This window comes from Cnephaeus nilssonii (assembly GCF_951640355.1).
Source record: "Cnephaeus nilssonii genome assembly, chromosome: 8".
Classification (NCBI taxonomy): Eukaryota; Metazoa; Chordata; class Mammalia; order Chiroptera; family Vespertilionidae; genus Cnephaeus; species Cnephaeus nilssonii.
The window spans coordinates 12,288,548-12,309,658 of record NC_137079.1 but is presented as its reverse complement, the minus strand read 5'-3'; the positions used below and the strand labels follow the sequence as shown (position 1 = coordinate 12,309,658).

Genomic DNA, 21,111 nt, shown 5'->3' with positions numbered 1-21,111 from the left:
TTAATGATTAATATTTATGATCTCCCACAAACTATATATAGATGGCTTTCGGCCAATGAACGCCCGTGGATTTTGCTCCTCACGGGTAAAACCTAAAACGAGGTTGTAAAGACCCTTTTGTCCCCATCCCTTCGTGACCGGGAAGTGGGTGGACAGGGAATCCAAGAGCGACCGCGGACTTGGGTCAGGTCTCCTCCATCCGGCACCACCCGGAGCTGACACCCCCACGGAAAACGAGAAGGCGCCTCCGCTCTTTTTCCAGCTGCCGAGGGCGGTCAACCCCCTTCCGCACAGGCCTCGAGTCCCCGATTTCGCGAGCTGCCTCGGGAAGCGCACAGCATGCTGGGATTTGTATTCCTCTCCCTTCTGGCGGAAGGGCGGACACGCCTAACCCGGGGGTCCAGTGGCATTCTGGGATATGTAGTCTCTGGTTGTTCGTTGGTGGAAGCGGCACCGGCCGACTGAGGAGCCTGAGGTGATACCCGAGACTCCGGCCGGTCACGTGACTGCAGTCTAGCGCGGTGAGCGCACTGCGGCCCCCGCCCCGGCCAGAGCTCGCAGCGCGCGGCCGTTGCCGCGGAGACGGCGCACGTCGCCCAGCGCGTAGCCCCCGCTGCAGCCCCCCCGCCCCTCTTCTCCCACCACAATGAGATCCTAAGATGGCGGTGGCTGCGGCGGTTGGCGCCGCCTGGCTGAGCTAGGGGAGGCGGCCATTGGGCCCGCGGCAGCCCGGGAACGGTGGACTCTCCCTGCTGCGGTCTCCAGGGGAGGACCGCGGTCGGTGGCGGGTCGAGGGGGCTGACCGTTACTCCGCCCGCGGCCGGAGCGGCCGCTCGGTTTCCAGGTAATACCCTGCGCGTCCCTAGCCCTTGGCAACCGAGGCAGCGCGGCGCCGGGGGCGGGGGAGCAACGGCTCCGGACACTTGACCCCTCGGGCCTGGCCTCGGGCCACGCCTCGGTGGGCTCCCGGGTCTTCGCGCTGCCTGCTCCGGTCCCCCAGGCAGACAGCCCGCCCCCTCGTCCGGACCGGCCGGCGCCATCTCCGGGTGAGCGTCTGGGGCGCGTTAGGGACCGCCGAGCCCCCTGCCCGCCTCCCCGCCCCTCTTTCCGCCCCGGGGACGAGGCCGCCCCGGGAAGGTCCCCCGAGTGCGGGGAGCGGAGCCGGGGGAGCGGTGTGGTTGTCAGCGGCAGGGTGGGATCTGGTTCTCGACGGCCCGGGGCCTCGGGGGCCATCGTCTCCGTCCTTGTGCCCCCTCCCTCCCGCCCTCCCCCAAATTCCATTCTGCGGGGCTCTCTCGCCCAGAATTTGGGGTGAGGAGCGACGCGGCTTTCGGGTCGGGCTGTGAGCCCGGGATCTCTGCTGTCCGGGGTGTTGGTGGAGCCGAAGGGCCGCGGGCGGCGTCCCGGGCTCGGGCGGCCGGAGAGGCGCCTGGTGGTGGCGAGCGGAATGCTGACCCGCGCCCCTCCCCACGCCGTCGCCCCGGTCCCTCTGCGCGTCCGGGTCGGGCGGGCCTCGGACGGGGAAGCTGCGGGCCCGAGGCGCTGCGGGGAACGCCGCCCGCTCTGCAGACCCTGCGCTGGGGAGGCGGGGCCTGCAAACTTTCCATCCCCGCGGCCCGCGCGGGAGCTCGCCTTCCCGAGAAACAAAAACAAAACACACGCACACCCACACCCGCAACACTTGTGTGCGTGTGTCCTCTGCCCTCCGGGAGAAGCGGGCTTTCTGGGCGCCCCCAGCACCGCCGCCCCGTGGTCGCTTCTGGGTGCGGGCGTGGGTGAAGCTCAGGGCGCACCTGCCGCCCCGCTTCCCTCTCACCTGCCGGCCCTGCGGGGTTTCTGAACTGGAGGTACACCTTGTGCTTTTGTAACAACAGAGTTATTTCTCTTTAAGAAAGCAGGTAGCTTTCACACAAACCCCTTTATCCGCCCCCGGATGGACAGAGTTGAGGAGTAGTTTGGGGGAGTGGAAGTTCAGTCTGGGGAGGAAGCCTTGGCCCGGGTCTTCCCCGGAGAGTTAGGGCGAGCCGCTTTTCTCTGGGTTCCAGGTAGGTGTTAAGGTCTGACGTTGCTGTGTGGTGGGAATCTTACAGGTTTGGAGGATTTAAACATTTGTGTGTATCGCCTTGTTTCCCAAAAAGGATGAAAGTAACTTGAGTTTAAAATATTATTGGTAAATTGGATTTTTTTTCTTTCCTGTTGATCTTCTAAACCTATTTTAGGTCTAAACAACATAGTGCTTGTTATTCTGTACTTCCTAGTGTACAGAATTTACTAAAGTTTTTTTATTTTTTTGTTTTGTTTTTTTTTTTTAACTCAAAAGCAGACAACAGCTTTGAAGTGTGAAGCAAAAAAGAGCTATTTCTGAGCTGCAAAGACTAGTTTCCAAACAGGTAATTTGACATCATCATATATGTTACTGTCCCTCGTATTATAGTTGAAGACTTTGTGATGAAGACTGCAGTGAAAACACCGTGCCAGGCGGAGGGCCCTCTCTGCTTAGTGAACACACAGTCCTGGTTTGCTGCCCTGTTTGCCTGCCTTTTGGAATGCCACTTTGGTCTGCCTTCATACTTTTGTTAGAAAGGAGCCATATCATTCCTAATTATTAAATACTGGAACACTTTGTGTAATGCCTTTTGAAATGTCTTTCTTTTCATAGAATTTCTTTAGATCTGTGGTCGGCAAACTCATTAGTCAACAGAGCTGCAGTTTGCCGACCACTGCTTTAGACCATTTGAGTTTGAATTTGTCCTATAGCAACTGTTTGGATAGCCATATCCATTTATTCTTAAGTAATCTTGTACAACTTCTCTATTAATTGCTGTTATTTTTTTATTCACAATTTTTTGGGTTATACATACTATTGACTAGAGTTTATTTTTTTCTTTTAGCTGTCTAAAGTTACTTTAAACATTAGTTTCTATGCATAGAGTATTACTAAATCCTGGCTATGTGAAGATACTCTCTGACCAGCAGAAAAAAGCCAGTGTACTAGTAAGTTCATTGAGGGAAAGTTTGCTAAGGACAATTTAGAAATTAAGTGACTGAGGGATGAGGAGTAGAAGAAATTTTTGTTTAAAATGTTTTAGAAATAATTTCTTTTAAAAAAAATCTCAGTCTGAATTCTGAAAATTTTAAGGCAGACCATTTTCTAAATTTATTTAATATGTTTTTGCTTTCTAGGAAAGCAGACAGATCTTCAGCTTCCTTATGAAATAAGCTGACCCTCATGAGAAAATTTGACAGTGGATTTATATCTTAATAGGGGCCCGGTGCATGAAATTTGTGCACGGGTAGGGCCCCTAGGCCTGGCTGGCGATCAGGGCTGATCTGTGGGGCGACCGGTGAGGCGGTTTGGGGGCCCCCACTGGCATCGGCCTTGGCTAGCCTGGCGCTGCCCGCTTGCTAGTCCTGCTGCTGCTGGTCGCCTCCCTCTGGCACCCTCCTTGGCTGGCCTGGGGCCTGTGGGCTGGGGCAGCTCCTGCATTGAGTGTCTGCCCTCTGGTGGTCAGTGAGTGTCATAGTGAGTGTTTGTTCCCCCGTTAGTATATAGGACTAGAGGCCCGGTGCATGAAACTTGTGCACTGGGGCGGGGAGGTCCCCGGGCTGCCCCCTCTCATAGTCCGGGAGCCCTCAGGGGATGTCCTACTGGTGGCTTAAGCCGCAGTCTGGCCTCCCTCTGTGGGAGGCAATCGGGCTGATCAGGGGAAGGCGCGACCCCCATCACCCCTCTGCTGCTGCCACTGCCGGCTGCTGCAGCCACCAAGGTGTTTTCATCAACACAGACTCCAGTCCCTTCACCACAAAAAAAATGACAACTTTCTTTAGGCATTTTCATATCGTATGTCTCATAGGATATGACATTTCTTTCTTTTTTATTTATCCTCACGTGAGGATATTTTCCCATTGATTTTTAGAGAGCGTGGAAGAGAGGGAAAGACAGAGAGAAACATCAATGTGAGAGAGACACTTCTATTGGTTGCCTCCTGCATGAGCCCTGACTTGGGCCCTGGCCAGGGAGGAGCCTGCAACCTAGGTACATGCCCTTGATCAGAATTGAACCCGGCCACAGGGCCAGGGCTGGGGGCCGGGCCCCCTGCAGGTTTGTGTCTCTGCTGCTCTGGCCCCAGCAGCCTAGCGCTGCGGGGCTGGGGCTGGGGGCCGGCCCCCCTGCGTGTTGTTCTCTCCGGCTCCGGGGCCTCGCGCGGGCCGCTCTGTCTGTTGTTCTCTCAGGCTCTGGACCCATGCCAGGCCCCTCCTCCTGAGCTGGTCGTGACGGTTACGGTGTCCTGGCCTAATTTGCATATTACCTCTTTATATCTATATCTATATCTATATCTATATCTATATATATATATATATATGATTATAATTCTTAGTAGTATTTTCTTTTTTTAATTGTCAGACTATAACAGAATAGGACAAGAAAAATGGAATTCTGGGGAAAGGTCAAAAGTGAGTGTGTGCATTAGAGTTCTTTTTTTTATTTTATTTTTTTATTTTATTGATTTTTAACAGAGAGGAAGGGAGAGGGATAGAGAGCCAGAAACATCGATGAGAGAGAAACATTGATCACCTGCCTCCTGCACACCCCCCACTGGGGATGTGACCACAACCAAGGTACATGCCCTTGACCGGAATCGAACCTGGAACCCTTGAGTCCGCAAGCCGACGCTCTATCCACTGAGCCAAACCGGTTTTGGCTGCATTAGAGTTCTTAACACTAAAGTATGTAGTAGGAGTTTGGTAAAATAAAAAGAATTGTAAAATGAGTTATAAAGTAAAATAATTTTTCTTTTAACATGGTAAGGAAGATGGATAAGATTAAACAAAAACATAGGATCTTTGGGCTAACTCACATTAGAAGAACTTGGTTTTCTCAATAGGGGTTTGGCCACCTGAAGGAGGCAAGTATATTTGAGACCTGGGGGAAAATATAAAAGGTTTCGAATTCTCACATTGGAATTCATTGAGAAGCCATTATGGATACATAGCAATACATCTTACAAATTTAATTGAGTGCCTACAGGTGGTACTTAATGACTGAAAAGTACTTGAGATATGGCAGTGAGCAAAACAGACCAGGTGCCTTACCTCATGGAGTAAATTTACATTTTGAAAATGCGTGTGTGTGCACGTATGTGTGTGTGTGGTATACTGTAGTAATGGACACAGGCAGTGCCATTTTATAACTGTTCCCCACTGACAGGTGCAGAGTAGAAGCGGAGAAAAACCATTAAATGAATTGACAGAATAGGCAAATAGGTGAGGAAGTTAAGGATGCTAACAAGGCATTTTTGGAATGGCTTTCCTTCACAGACTGATTACTTGAAAAAATTACCTAATGACCATCTTTTCAAATCCTTCCCATTAGTAAACAGATGACAATTATGGAATTGACCCTCACCACCCTGTTGAAATTTCTCTTAACAAAGGTTATCATCAGTAATCTTGTTGCTAAGTCCAAGTGGACATTTCTCAGTACTTTTCTTACATGACAAAATAACATCTAGCATTTTTATACCCTGTCTTTATACACTTTTCTCCATTTCTAGTACACTGGTTTCCCTTCAGTCTTTTTGTACCTTCACAGTGTTCTTTTTCTGTTTAAATATCAGTGTTCTTCATTCTTTTCCCTTACTCTTCATCTTTCCCTGAGCCTTCTGTTCCATTTTAAGTACTTTTATGAATGTATGACTTGCAAATTTCTCTCCAGCCTCGATTTCACTTCTGAGAGATTCGTATTTGTTCACTAGACAAATTTAATTTGGTATACCATAGGTATCTCAAACTCAACATTTTTTCTCAACCAAAACCTGTTCCTTTTCAAGTCACTTTGAATGTATCATCATATACCCAGTTGCTCAAGCTACAGGTGGTTCTAGGGTCATCCTTGTATTCTTTCCTCACTGCCTCATCTCCCTAGAATACGTAGTCACCAATTCCTGTGATTCTGCCTTGGAAATGTTGCTTGTATTGGCTCCTCTTCTCTACATACCTACTGTTTTGATTATTGGAAGTCTTTCTATATAAATAGTAGTTTATAATAATAAACTATATAAATAATAGTTTATATGAATGTGTCTACAGAATAAAATTTAGAAGGCAGAGATCCTATATTTCTAATGGTGACTCTGAGATGATTAGAATGGTTGGCATGAAGAAGAGAGAAATAACTTGCCTTTATTTTGCACCTTTTATGGGGTAGATTTTTATAATGTTACGAGAATTAGTCCACTTCCATTTTTCAGTTTTAACTTTTTAAATATTTAATGATCATTTTTAAAAAAAATGTATTTTTATTGATTTCAGAGAGGAAGGGAGAGGGAGAGAGAGAAACATCAATGATGAGAGAGAATCATTGATTGGCTGCCTCCTGCACGCCCCACACTGGGGATGAAGCCTGCCACCCAGGCATGTGCCCTGACTGGGAATCGAACACTGACCGGGAATCGAATCCTGAATGGTTCATAGGTCGACTCACCCACTAGGCATGTGCCTTTTTAATACATTTGGTATTATGTTATTACATATTCTACCTCATTGTATTGTTAATCACAATATAACAGTAGACAAAGTTTATTTTATAAACTTAATAGACTTTATTTAGGAAGTGGTTTTCTTAGAAAGGTTTAAAAATATTTGATCCATTTTTTTCCCAAACTAATTTTAATGAGTTCAAATTGTTTTAGAACCTTATTTTAGTAGTCTTCAGTTATTAGCCTAAAAATAGATTGTTAATAAATTTATAAATTTATCTTAAAGGGCTTATTACTCTATTGCTAGAAAGCATAACATACTCTAATTTTAAGAAAAAGTTAATGTAAGAATTTTTACTTACCTTTAATAATTTTCCAATCTAATTTACATTTTAAGACAATTTACTTTTAGTACTTTTAAATATATCACCTGTATTGCATATGTATTTTTAAGCTGTTTAATATTACAGATATGATCAATGGTTCATCATTGATTTTTCTGTCTACTCTCTTTCTGAAATCAATAAAAATATTTTAAAAATAATAAAAATGATATCAATACATCTAGAATATAGTAGTTGCTAAATGTTTAGTTTAAATGAGTCATTTCAGCTTACTGGACATATCTCTCTATGGGTATCAATTATTGCAAAAAATGTATAAGACAGAGAAAAGAGGAAAACAGCTTCATATTCCTATCCCTCTAACCCAGTGGTCGGCAAACTCATTAGTCAACAGAGCGGCAAACCGCGAGCCGCAGTTTGCTGACCACTGCTCTAACCAATAATTGATTGCATGCAAGCATTTTATTGTATTTTCTTAAAATCTGTATACAATTTTGCATATTGCTTTTTTCCTCTTTTACACTATACTAGAGGCCCGATGCATGAAATTCGTGCAAGAGTAGGTCTGCTTTCTCCCGGTTGCTGGCACTGGCTTCCCTCTGGCACCTGGAACCCGGGTTTTCCTTGCAGCCCCAGCTTCGTCCGGAAGGTGTCCGGTCTAATTAGCATATTATGCTTTTAATATAGATGATGATATATTATAAACACAGGCAATATTATTTAGCTTTCATAATTACATGTTTTGAAGGGTACTCTTCCCTAATAGCATTCAGTCTACCGTTTGATATTTAGTTTGTTTTCAATTTATTACAATTTTAGCATAATAAACAACTTCCTTTATTATAGTCTCCTCCTCAACTGTGCCCCCACCACCACTCCATATTTTTTTTAATTAGCTACGGAGAGGTAGAAGTACTAGATCAAAACAATTTTAGTTCTTGATACAGTATTGCCAAAATGCTTTCTGGAAAGCTTATTCCTGTTTAGGTTCTCACCATAATGACTGAGTGTCTGGTTTCCCTTTGCTGTCGTTAGGATTTAATAATATATGTAATTGAGCGAATTTAATAATCTCTTATTTTGATTTTCAGTTGGATTGTATTCATATCTTTATCATTTTATGTTTACTGATTTTTTTGTAATTTGCGTGATCAGATTATTTGGGTGGGGAGGGTTTTTTTTCAAAAACATTCTTCATATAGTAAAGATATTAACGGTATACTTCATATTTATTTCAGTGGATTTTCCCAATTTATCATTTACTGTTTATTCTCAGCATACTTAGGATTTACTTTTATGTGAATAAAATCTGTTGAACTTTTTTTTTGTATCCCAAATTAGTAAGAGCTCTCTTTTTAAAAGTTCTATTTTGTATGTTGTTTGATTTTTAAAACTTATTTTTAATCTACTTACTATCTTGGTGTTGTATAAGGCAGCCTTTTTCAGTTGGAGAGAATTAATGCTCTGAGCCCTCCATTGTTTACTGTGAATTAATTCCTCTCTGTTTCTGGACTGGTACTGGGTATGCACCATCCTTGGAAGAATTGAGAAAACAGTCACTTAAGTCATTTTCCTGGGTTCTGTATCTGAGATGAAGAATCCTAATTAAAGAAAGACTGTTAAAGCTCTAAATAAATCTCTTTCAAAATTGGTTAGCAAATTGCCTCTTCAACTGAATAATCCTGCATCAAAGACTTCTTGTGAGGATTTAATGATAAAATGCACGTAAAATTGCATAGTGCTTGGCTTACATATAGTAAATACAAAGATATAGATGGTAGCTATAATTTTTCTCATTTTTTTTCTAATTAGGTATATTTGAGGATTTTCTTTTTTGGGTGGGTACTAATTTACCCATATGGGCATTCAATGTGGTTGAATTATCTTGGAACTAGTTTTCTATTTTCCTGACTTCTATTGCTATTCTTTTTACTTTTCATACAGTAATTTTTTTTCCTGACTTGTTTATTCATACCTGTTCTATTAAATTCCAAGAAGAATTACAGTGAGGTTTTTGTTGGAATTTTATTAAGCCTGTACATTTAGAAAAAAAATGGTATGTTTGTAATACTTGACTTCCTACCAGAGAAGAGAGTTTGTTTTTATCCTTATAAAATTTTATCTTCTGTTGTTTTATAGAGTTTAGTAGTGCTTCTCCACATAGGGCAAATAATATTATTCCTACATATTTTTTTTGTCACTACAGATAGTCCTCTGGTTACGTCGTACTTGATGTACATCGTTTTGTGGTTACGTCTCCATCTCCCATTTATTTATTAAAAATAAAGTTCCGTCATTTTGACGTATGTACATATGTGCTTGATGTTTTTTATTATTTATTTACCACAAGGTCAGGAATTGTGTCTCTTTTAAATTTTTTTACTGTTTCACTTTATTACTGCTGTGTCTGTGCTCCATGTGAGTGACGTAGGTGCTTATGTAGGTGGGTTCCGACTTACGGAAAAAAGCGCGTAACCCGAGGACCTACTGTATTATAAGTGGCATAAATTTTCCCCAGTGTATTTTCTGAAAGGTTATTGGTGATTATTTGAAGTTGTCTAGGTTTTTTAATGCATATATATATATATATATATATTAAAATATGTTTATATTGATTCTAGGGAGAAAGGAAAGGAGAGAGAGAGAGAGAGAGAGGTACATCTATCCAAGAGAGAAACATCAGTCGGCTGCCTCCTGCACATCCCCTACTGGGAATCGAGCCTGCAACCTTGGGCATGTGCCCTGACCAGGAATGGAACCAGTGACCTTTATTTTTTATTGTTAATTCTCACGGGAGGACATTTTTCCATTGATTTTCAGAGAGAATGGGAGGGGGAGAGACAGAGACAGAGACAGAAACATTGATGTGAGAAAGACATCAATTGGTTACCTTCAGCATGTGCCCCGACCGGGGCCAGGGATTGAGTCTGCAACTGAGGTACATGCCCTTGACCGGAATAGAACCCGGGACCCTCAGTCCGCAGGTCAAGGCTCTATTCACTGAGCTAAACCAGATAGGGCCAAACCAGCGACCTTTGGTGCATGGGACAAGACTCAACCAACTGAGCCACAATGGCCAGAGCTTAATGCATATTCTTTAAAAATACTACCTTCTCTCTTTTCAGTATTAACATTTGTTTCTTATTTTTCTGTATTTTTTTTAAGACTTCCGAAACAGTGCTAAATAACTGATAATGTGGCATTCTTGTTTTGGTCTTTATTTTAATAGGGATGTCCTTCAGGTTTTATTTTAAAATTATTGGCCATTGGTTTAAAATGTACTTTTTTCAACTCCAGAAGTTTATTAAAGTAATGTATGTTCATTGAAAAAACACACACAACCACTATAAAAATAAATATAGCTATAAGGAACTGTCAATATATTTGTACTTTTAAGATTTTTTTCAAATTTGAAGTGCTGAATTTTATCACATCACTTTTTATTTTGAGATGAAAAAATTTAATCTGCCCTGTAATCAGTTAACACATGATTCTGATAGGTATCCTAGCATTAAAACATCCAGGGGATCAATCCTACGTTGTCATGGATGATAGTCCTTTTAATACTGTGTTCTAGTGATGAATGGGATAAGTTAGGATCTTAGAATTAAAGCACCTAGTATTTGTATTCATCTTTGACATTTTTAACTGCATCACCTTGGCAAAATTATCTAACTCCTTTTAATGTTAGTGTTATTGTTTATAAAATGAGAAAGCTATTACAACCCTGATGTCCTTTCCTGCCATTAGATTATAAAGTTGTCTCACCCTCTCCTTCATTCAGCCTCTCTCCAACAGGCAAAGTTCCATACCCAGGGGAAATTCAGTTCTCCACAGGTTATGTAGAAATCTTATTTTCTCTTAAATATCTCTGCTCTTAAACCTTTGCTTGCTTCTCCCATTGCTACTACTGTTTCTCATCTCTGACTCGGGCATGAAATTCACTTTCTTCCTTGATTTTTACAAAATTCCTAGAAATACAATTTAAAAGGCAAAGTATTTTTAAAGTGATTTAAGCCACTGTATTCTTTGCTTTTATAGGCCACCCATCTAGTCCTGCTTCTTCCTGCCTTCTCGTCTTGCTTACCATTACTTTCCTTTCTATTAAAACCAAGCCTTCCTCAGTGTTTCATACAGAGCAGTTCTGCCCTCTGAATCTTTGACATAAAGCAAATGCCCTGGTTTCTGGAGAGTATTAGTTTCTTTTCTAAGAGCACTATTGGTTTTAGTTATTTATAACTTTTTCCTACCACATTATCTTTTAGGACTTTGTTGAATAAATTAAATGAAATAACCTTAAAGTTTACAGGCAAGTCTATATAGTGGATATTCAGAGGTTTTCCTTCCCTGCCCGCGCCCTATCACTCCAACTACTTAACTCATATTAATCATACTATGTCTAAATCAATGTGTTTGTGATATGTGGTTTTCAGTGCCTCTTTTAATTTTGTAAAATCAACTTTTCCGAGATTCTTTTATATTGCTAAGTTTCATGGAGTGATTTAAATATTAGAGTTTGTCTTTCTGTGTTAAAAAGGTTTTTACTTGTTTTATAGGAAATTAATTGTTAAAGCCAGGATGGCCGCAGGAGGAGGTCCTTTTGAAGAAGGCATGAATGATCAGGATTTACCAAACTGGAGCAATGAGAATGTTGATGACCGACTCAACAATATGGTATGATTATCTTACTGATGGTGTGTTACTGACTACTGATATTAAAATTCAGCTTTCCCTTGACTTAGCTAAATCAGACTCACTGAAACTATCTGTAAAGTAGACACATGTTTTCTAACTGGCCAAGATATTAAGTCAGTGATGGCGAACCTATGACACGCTTGTCAGCACTGACACGCATAGCCATTTCTGATGACACGCGGCCGCATGCCGAGGATGAAACATTTGCTGCTCCTGAGGATGAAACATTTGCGACTAGAGTCTTGGAGTTAGTTTTTTCCTCAAAGTGACACACTACCTGAGTTATGCTCAGTTTTTTGGCGAAGTTTGACACACCAAGCTCAAAAGGTTGCCCATCACTGTATTAAGTGATGCTGGGCTATTTGTTACATTAGTGAAGACATTTTTGTTTGCAGGTAACAGATACCAACTTGAGTATGCTTAAGCCAAAAAAGAGGTTTCTTTAATAAGGATATACAGCTGTTTTATGGAAAACAGTTTAAGGGAATAAAGTTGGGTTTTAAGAAGGGACTAGAAAAAGGAACTAGAAAGTTTTCAATAATTACTTTTTGGCTACTTTCACTCTCCTTCTGAGTGCCTCTGTTTAACACAACTTTTTCTTCACAGCCCAGCTTTCTCTCTCCTCTGCTTCACATGTTGCACTATGGCTGCCCTTTGATTCTAAAGTTTTCAGTTATAGCTGCAATTAAATACTGATTAGTTATTTTTTTCACTGACTAGTGACATTTTAAAGTATGAATATCCCAATTTAGATTAGATATGCATCTTTTTTTCCAGTTATCTATGGCAGCATGGGATGGGGTAGATAGAATAAGAGGTTGGCAGGAACACCAACACATGGATTGGGGTGGAGGGACAGTTTGTAGAGAAGGAAGTTTTGTTATAAATGAGGAAAATATCCCAAAGGTTTTATTATTGTAAAACTAAAGGATTCTTCTAATCTGGATATGGTGGGAATTTATAGACTTTTTGTTGAATGAGTTAGGTTAGTAAATAAAAATGTTTTCTAGTGAAAACATTAAGCATTTTTTGTTATCAAATCTCATGTAATAAGAACACTGTTTCCCATAAAAATAGTAAGTTATGTTTATTGCTCACTATACACTAGGCACTGTGTTAGATGTTTTTTGCATGTTATTTTTAATTGTGTTTTAAAGGTGACACTATTTTAGAGATTAGGCAGCTGTAACTATGGGAAGTTAAATTGCTTAGGGTCATGCAATGGAGCATTTCTTCAGAAAACAGTAATTACTTTAGAACCCAGGTTGATTCCAGATCTGCCTTCTTATCATTCATACTAACTTTAAAGGAGGCCAGTAAAGGTATCTATAAATTCATTTCCCTATTCTATATATATACATATATATATGTCTAAGCGATCATTATGACCGGTCGACCAAATGACTGGTCACTATGATGCACACTGACCACCAGGGGGCAGACGCTCAATGCAGGAGCTGCCACCTGGTGGTCAGTGCACTCCCACAGCCAACCTCCCCTGGCCGGCCAACCTCCTGCGGTCTCTCCACCGGACCAGCCCTGATTGGGACTGGTTGAGACAGCCCTGATCACTGACCAGGCCGAGGGACCCAACCCATGCACGAATTCGTGCACTGGGTCTCTAGTTCATAAATAATAAAGAACCATTTATAAAAATGGTTTTGAAAATATTCAGACTGACCCTAGGGTTGGAGTTTGGGGATTTTTTTTTGGTACTGATCTAAAACTGATGGTTTAGTAATCCTCCTATATTATAAAAGGGTAATATGCAAATTATCCCTGCGACTGGGAGTCAACAGCCCACGGCCCCTCCCCCTGGCCAGCCCCGCCCCCGATCAGCCCCCCTACCCTGATCAGGGGTGAGGCTGGCTGGCCAAACACCTGGAGTCCCTCCCTCATCCAGCCCTGCCCCCAATTGGCCCAGATTGGGCGGGCTTGCCAGACCCCACCCATGCACAAATTCGTGCTCCAGGCCTCTAGTCCTATCTAATAAAGAGGGAATATGCTAATTGACCCTCATGCCATTGCAAAGATGGCAGCGCCCACAGCCAATAAGAAGGGAATATGCTAATTGACTGCCCTGCCCTCAAATATGGCAGCATCCACAGTCACAAGATGGCGGCACCCAGTCCCCTCAGCCCTGCCAGGGCAGCAGGCATGTGGCAAGGCCAGGCCCACCCCCAGGCAGGTCAGGCTGCTTCATGTGCCTACCTCTGGATTCCCCCAGTCCCCTCACCACCCCCAGCCGCCCAGGGCTGCCCAAGGCTCAGGTAACCAGGGCTGGCTGAGGCTTGTGCTGCTGGCAGTGGCATCAGCAGAGGTGTGATGGGGCATCGCCTTCCTCTGATCGCTGGGTCCCCTCCTGCCCCTGAGGGCTTCCGAACTGTGAGAGGGGGCAGGCCAGGCTGAGGGACCCCCCTTCAGAGCGTGAATTTTCATGCACCGGGCCTCTAGTAGTAAATAATTGTCTCTAAGATTACATGTTGATGTGAAAGTGTTTTGTCATTTTTAAGGCTGACCAAAATTTTTTAAGCATAAGTTATTTTCCTGGTTTGATAGAGGCCCTATTAACCCTTGCCTTTATTTTTTTAAAGGATTGGGGTGGCCAACAGAAGAAGGCAAATAGATCATCGGAAAAGAATAAGAAAAAGTTTGCTGTAGAAAGTGACAAGAGGGTAACTAATGATATTTCTCCGGAGTCATCACCAGGAGTTGGAAGACGAAGGACAAAGACTCCACACACATTTCCTCATAGTAGATATGTGACTCAGATGTCTGTTCCAGAGCAGGCAGAATTGGAGAAACTTAAACAGCGGATAAACTTCGGGGATTTAGATCAGGTTAGTGCATTATTTTAAAAATAAGTTATGACTAAGGGAAATATTTGAGATGGCTTAAATAATTTCTTTTAAGTAAAATATTGAGCTTTTTATTTTTTCCTAGTTTCTGTGCATGGAAAGAATTTTAATCAGTGATGATAATGTAGGTTCTTTGAAGGGCAACAAGGTCTTATTTCTAAATTTGCTAAAGAAGTCTTTCTTTGTTACTTTACCTTATTACTAAAATTATTTCATTATGAAACTAAATTTTGTATGTTAGTACTGAATAAGATTGCTATTAAGGAAAAAGGAAAATCCATGTTAGAATATTCATTATTGGCTCTGTGGAATGTGCTGGATAAACTTCACTTAGAATAAAACTAGGGTTTGTATTAGTAATCACTCAAAGTTTACAAGTAAGAGCAAGTAGAAATGATAATGAACTCTTTTTTTTTTTTTAAGATGCTGAGCTTTATTTTTTTCAATTGTGGTAAACTACACATAACATAAAAATTAACCTTCTTCACCATTTCTAGGAGTTCAGTTCAGTGACATTACTTACTCTCTCACCTTATTGTGATACCATCACCACCATCTAGCTACAGAACTATTTTCACCTTGGAAAACTAAAATTCTGTTTCCATTAAAAAACAACAACTCATTCTCCCCTCCCCACAGCCCCTGACAACCACCATTCTACTTTCTGTCTCTGAATTGGACTGCTCTTGGTACTTCATGTGGGACTAGGTATAACAACTTGTGCTGTTGGTCAGTGATCGGCAAACTCATTAGTCAACAGAGCCAAATATCAACAGTACAACGATTGATATTTCTTTTTTGAGCCAAATTTTTTAAAGTTAAACTTCTTCTAACGCCACTTCTTCAAAATAGACTCGCCCAGGCCGTGGTATTTTGTGGAAGAGCCACACTCAAGGGGCCAAAGAGCCGCATGTGGCTTGCGAGCTGCGGTTTGCCGACCACTGCTGTTGGTGATGAGTTTAATGTTAATGAACTTCACATGTGCTTTACACAGTATTTGTCCTCTTTGTGACTGGCTTATTTCACTCAGCGTAGTGTTCTCAAGGTTCATCCATGTTGCAGCACATGTCAGGATTTCCATCCTTTTAAAAGCTGAGTAATATTCCGTTTTGTGTAAATGATAATGAACTCTTTTTTTTTTTTAAATATATTTTATTGATTTCTTACAGAGAGGAAGGGAGAGGGATAGAGAGCTAGAAACATCGATGAGAGAGAAACATCGACCAGCTGCCTCCTGCACACCCCCTACCAGGGATGTGCCCACAACCAATGTACATGCCCTTACCCGGAATCGAACCTGGGACCTTTCAGTCCGCAGGCCGACGCTCTATCCACTGAGCCAAACCGGTTTCGGCAGATAATGAACTCTTAATATTTAACTATAACATTGGTACTTTATATAGATAAACAGGTTTTCAGATATGCATAAATGTAGATCAAGTCTTGTATGGTGATGATGATATGTCATTAGTCATTTATTTACTAATTATTGAACACATATCATATGCCAGGCACTGAGCCTAGTACTGTTTTAGGTGTTGCTTCATAAAAACAAACCTTTATGCTGGTGTTCATATTAGTTAACATTGATTCATTGGGTCTAAAGCCTATATAAAAATCTGTGAACAAGTAAGACTAGCAGTGTGAGTTATAAATATGTCCTAGTACTTTCTGTAGATTAATCTTGCTGATATCATTAGTTGAATAGTCTGAAAATTAGGAATCAAATTTGTACCAATCAAATTTTGATATTTTAGTAGAATTTTGTAGATCTGAAGCTATTTCATATCTTACCACAAGGTGTTTATGCACACCTCCTGAATCAATCTCTGATGGTGAAACTGACTAAGAATTTGGAATTTTTTTAATTGTTGAAAGGTTAATGTTTGTGGATTTGTTTTCTTTTTCATATATAGAGAAGCATTGGAAGTGATTCTCAAGGCCGAGCAACAGCTGCTAATAACAAACGTCAGCCTAGTGAGAACCGAAAGCCCTTCAACTTTTTGCCTATGCAGATTAACACTAACAAGAGCAAAGATGCTGCTCCAGGTCCTCAAAAGAGAGAAGTGATTGGCTCAGCACAATGTAAAGAGTTGTTTGCTTCTGCTTTAAGTAATGACCTTTTGCAAAACTGTCAAGTCTCTGAAGAAGATGGGAGAGGAGAGCCTGCAATGGAGAGCAGCCAGGTGGTAAAATGTTTCTTTTGCTCTTTGCCTTCACAAACCTCAACGTCTAAAACATTAACATTAAAAATCTATATATATATAAAAGCCTGAGCGACCATAATGACCAAACGACCGGTCGCTATGACGTGCACTGACCATCAGGGGGCAGATGCTCAACATAGGAGCTGCCCCCTGGTGGTCAGTGTGCTCCCATAGCCAACCTCCTGCGGCCCCTCTTCCCTGGCCGGCTGCCCCAATTGCCTGATCCAGGCCTGCCAGCCAACCTCCCACAGTCCTGGCCCCACCTCCTCCCTCCCCCAAGCACAAATTCATACACCGGGCCTCTAGTATAATTATATTAGATTATGCACATAGGAATATTTGTTAGGTAGAATTAAAGTTCTCCCTGACACTTGTCATTAATCTTTCAGATTTATTCAAAATAAAGTAAATTTCATTTTACCTAAAACGATTGTAGAAATGACATATTCAGATAAATCAAGGATGCTGTTTATCTGCCAAATACTATATTGCCAATTTTTAGTAAAGTGGGGTTGGGAGCAAAGTGATTAATAGATTGTTGTAAGAATTTTTAAAAATGGTGATATAATACTTTGGAAAAGTACTTTCAAAAGTATTTATAATACTTTAAAGTTTATTTATAAATAAATATAAACATTAGAAAAAATTTATATCCTATATTATAAAAGGCTAATATGCAAATCAACTGGTAACTATGACATGCACTGACCACCAGAGGGCAGACGCTCAATGCAGGAGCTGCCCCCTGGTGGTCAGTGTGCTCCCACAGCAGGAGCACCACTCAGCCAGAAGCCGGGCTTACTGCAGGCGAGCACAGCGGCGGTGGCGGGAGCCTCTCCTGCCTCCATGGCAGCGCTAAGGAGGACCTGAGCCATCAGTTGGACATCCCCTGAGGGCTTCTGGACTGTGAGAGAGCACAGGCTGGGCTGAGGGACGCCCCCTCCCCGCGAGTGCACGATTTTCGTGCACCAGGCCGCTAGTAAATAATAGTTTGATATGCAGTTATATAAATAAAAATTTTCAGGTAAATATGTAAACGAATTTTGAAAATTTTAAGTTAACAGTAATTGGAGTTATTAATATAGCTGATTATGTTTTGATGAAATTCTAAATTTGATTCAGGTGTTTTGCATGTATGAATTCACACAATTACTAGAAGTATTTTTAGTCATTATATTGAAGTGTAAAGTATATAAATTGTTGCTGTTGAATGAATTATGCTCAGTTTTACATACTGTTTACTTTTATGCCTTTTTAAAAAAATATTTCCCCAGCAGATTGTAAGCAGGCTTGTTCAGATTCGTGACTATATTACTAAAGCTAGTTCCATGCGGGAAGATCTTGTAGAGAAAAATGAAAGATCTGCTAATGTTGAGCGACTTACTCATCTAATAGATCATCTTAAAGAACAAGAAAAGTCATATATGAGATTTCTCCAAAAAATCCTTGTAAGTTATGGACCTTTTAAATAATGTATTGAGTTATTTTTTAGTATATCAGTGTACATGTACTGATGACATTCTGTGCCACTTCAGAGGAGTTGATATATTTCAGAAAATCGTGCCATCCGTTATAACATTTTACTGCCCTTTTTAATAGTTGTATGATTTATACCACTAAAATATTTCAGGCTAGAGAAAATGAGGAGGAGGATGTTCGGACTATAGATTCAGCTGTGGGATCTGGTTCTGTAGCTGAGAGCACATCGCTAAACATAGATGTGCAGTCTGAGGCTTCAGATACCACGGTAAGCGGCTTTTGGTAATTAAAGTGCTAGAAGTGAAGATTTAAACTTTTCTCCCATTTTTCAAGATTATATTTTTATAGGCATTCCTTAATGAAAAATATATTTCAGGGAAGAAACTTCAAATTGTTAATGCTGACTATATTCTTTTTAAACCTGGAAGTTTAAAAGTTTTATTTATTAACATTAAAAATATAGTTTTAATGGTTGATTTTAAAATCTAATAATTTCTGATCTTCACCTTACAGAAACAAGGTTTTTCTAGTTTGTTTTGTTAACCACAAGTTTACTTATCTTGAACAGCATTGGGAAAGTTCAAATTCATCATGGATATAAGAGCTATAAGTATAGAGTATCACTGCCTAGCATATTCTCTATTTCAAGTCGCCAAGTTCATTTGCCATTGAGGACTCATTTTAAGGCTATTAGGATTTTTCATTTCTCAGGTTAGTCTAGGAACTGTAGCAAATCAGATGACTGAAAAATTGAGATGAAAATGGCACAAGGTAGTATTTTCATTGTCATTTATTCACACAGAAAAATACTGTAACTTCTGACTCTACAAAATGAGATTTCTTAAAATATATCTTGAAAAATAAGACTTTACAGAATTTTGAGGAAAGATTTGTAAAATACACTTAGTTCAGAGAAATTAGTGTGCTTTGAAACTATTTTGCTTTTAAGCATTTTTATTTTAATAGATGCACCTATAACTGCATTAGTAAACTTCAAAACCTGTTACCAGTAAACCTTTTCTTATGAAACATGATATATGTATATCTTTTATCCCAAATAGTATTCAGCATTAGGAATTTGAAGGTTTGTTTCCTTTTAGTATTGACCTGCATACTGGTAGTTTCTTATCTGCCTCCTTTCACTTCCCTGCCCTTCTTAATTTAAAGAGGAGATTTGAATTTTTTCTCTCTACTTTATTTTCACCAGGAGATACTCAGAGGGCTTGATCAAAATAGTTGTAAAAGAATGGATTCTAATGAGGAAATTGTTTTTCTGTTTATAGTGGTGCTGGGAATAATTTCTTCCTCACCTTTCATTCCAGCAGAACTGGAAGGGTTGGGGACCTATGGGTAAAGGAATTCTGTTGGGGATGGGTGGGAAATGGTATAGTTGGTTATTACAATGTTTATATAGTGTTCACTATGAAGAGAATTTTTAATAACATAAAATCATTGAAAATTGATTAATGACATAGCAGCATAAATGTTAAAATATGCATCAGCAGTTGTATAACTTGGAAATTGTCTAGGATAAGATAATTACAATAAGCAGTAGTCTAGTGTAAAGAAATTTAAAAGTCGTAAGTTTATTGACACTTGTGGGAGGGTGGATTGATTTTTTAAAAAAATAGACTGGTAAATTTTCTGTATTTATTTATAAGGGTGACTTGTATGTTAAACAGGAGTTTGTGTTAAGAAATTAATATGCTACACTATTTAATAAAGGAGGCATCTTTTAGTCTGAGAATTCGGCCGTTCATTGAGGACAAACTAGGGAATTCAGCTTCACAAGAACAGGTTTCAGACATTGACGTTACTACAAGTCCAAAAGGGAAAGGTGACAGACCTCCTCAGAATGACAGGGAACTGAGGCCTAATAGGAAATATAGCCGAAAACGTGGATTTCCCTCAAAGGTATATACTTCACAATATTAACTTGGGAAGTCTGTATATGAGCAGCTCTTTTGTTCATATTTCCTCTTCCTTATTTGCTTTTCTGTTACTGCTGTTTTTCTTAAATATGTTATAAACATGGTTAATTATATTGTAATGTGCTTTAGCAAAATACTGTTTTTTAATGTTTTTATTCTTTTCTGCTTTCTTATACTCCTCTCCAGGGGGTTAAATTTGGCAGCTGTTTTGAATTTGCGTTAACAAAGGACCTGAAACTTAAAATCAATTTTTCCTTTGAGAATTCAAAATGTAACAAATTTTTTTGCTATTGAGAATTGAAAATAGACCAAAGTATCTGCCTTGACCATTACTTGCCTTTTGGTTTGTAGTTTTGTTCCTATTGGAAACTCCTTCTATTCTTGTTTTGTTGTTGTTTTGTATGTGTGAAAAACAATCCAGTTGACTTTGTTTGCTAATGTTTTTGCAATTTTTTTCCTCCAGTGTTTGCTCTAAATGTTTTTTCTTTTAATTTTTCATTATTTGCATAAAGGCACTCGGGAAAAGTTTAAAGACAACTATTTGTATAGTTCCAGTTAAACAGTTTGAATAAAAATAGCATTTCTAATGGTGCTCATATCCATTTGGCAAGAATAAAGGGCTATTTTAATAACTGAGTATAGATAAGACTAATTTCATGTTTTATTACTAGCTTATTACCTAGGATTAGTCTTTCTTTTATGTTATGTACATTTTTTTGTTATGTACATACTTTATATTTTTTTGTGTATGTTTAAAAATGGCAAAGCTTAACTTCTAGGTGTCTTGTTTTTTTTTTTTATGGCTCCCACAAGAGTTTGAAGATACAGATTAAAATCCTCTTTGGTGATGTTACTATAAAGTGTTAAGCAAAAGGTACCCCAATTCAACAGAAAAGTCAGTGAAGTAGTTGATTATTTTTAAAACTACTGGCATTGGAGAAGAGAAAGTGAACGTGAAGCACAGTAGATATTCTTTGAAACTAATGTTCTTTAAGTCTTCTAAATAGTGACAAAGAGAACTTAAGAGTTGATAATTACTATAGCATAGTATTTGCCAGTTCTTTCCCTAAGACATTACATATACCACTTTCCTTATTTTAAGTTTCTTTTAATAACAT

At 40.3% G+C, this 21,111-nt stretch overlaps 1 protein-coding gene across 26 annotated transcripts in view; it reads left to right on the top strand.

Annotated features, from left to right (window-relative positions):
* Positions 1–492: 492 nt before the first annotated feature.
* PCM1 (pericentriolar material 1) overlaps positions 493–21,111 on the top strand; it is an 86,940-nt gene continuing 66,321 nt past the window's right edge. For 5 of the 26 annotated variants that reach the window (XM_079779542.1, XM_079779522.1, XM_079779541.1 and 2 more), the window contains exons 1-8: positions 493–844; positions 2,321–2,390; positions 11,380–11,497; positions 14,113–14,358; positions 16,293–16,562; positions 17,858–18,031; positions 18,214–18,330; positions 19,788–19,976. In XM_079779542.1, the coding sequence (XP_079635668.1) occupies positions 11,402–11,497; positions 14,113–14,358; positions 16,293–16,562; positions 17,858–18,031; positions 18,214–18,330; positions 19,788–19,976 (1,092 nt within the window). In that variant the 5' untranslated portion in view covers positions 493–844; positions 2,321–2,390; positions 11,380–11,401. Of the gene's footprint in view, positions 845–1,972; positions 2,391–11,379; positions 11,498–14,112; positions 14,359–16,292; positions 16,563–17,857; positions 18,032–18,213; positions 18,331–19,787; positions 19,977–21,111 lie in introns of those variants that run through there. The other 21 variants (XM_079779526.1, XM_079779524.1, XM_079779523.1 and 18 more) reach the window with 13 other exon arrangements.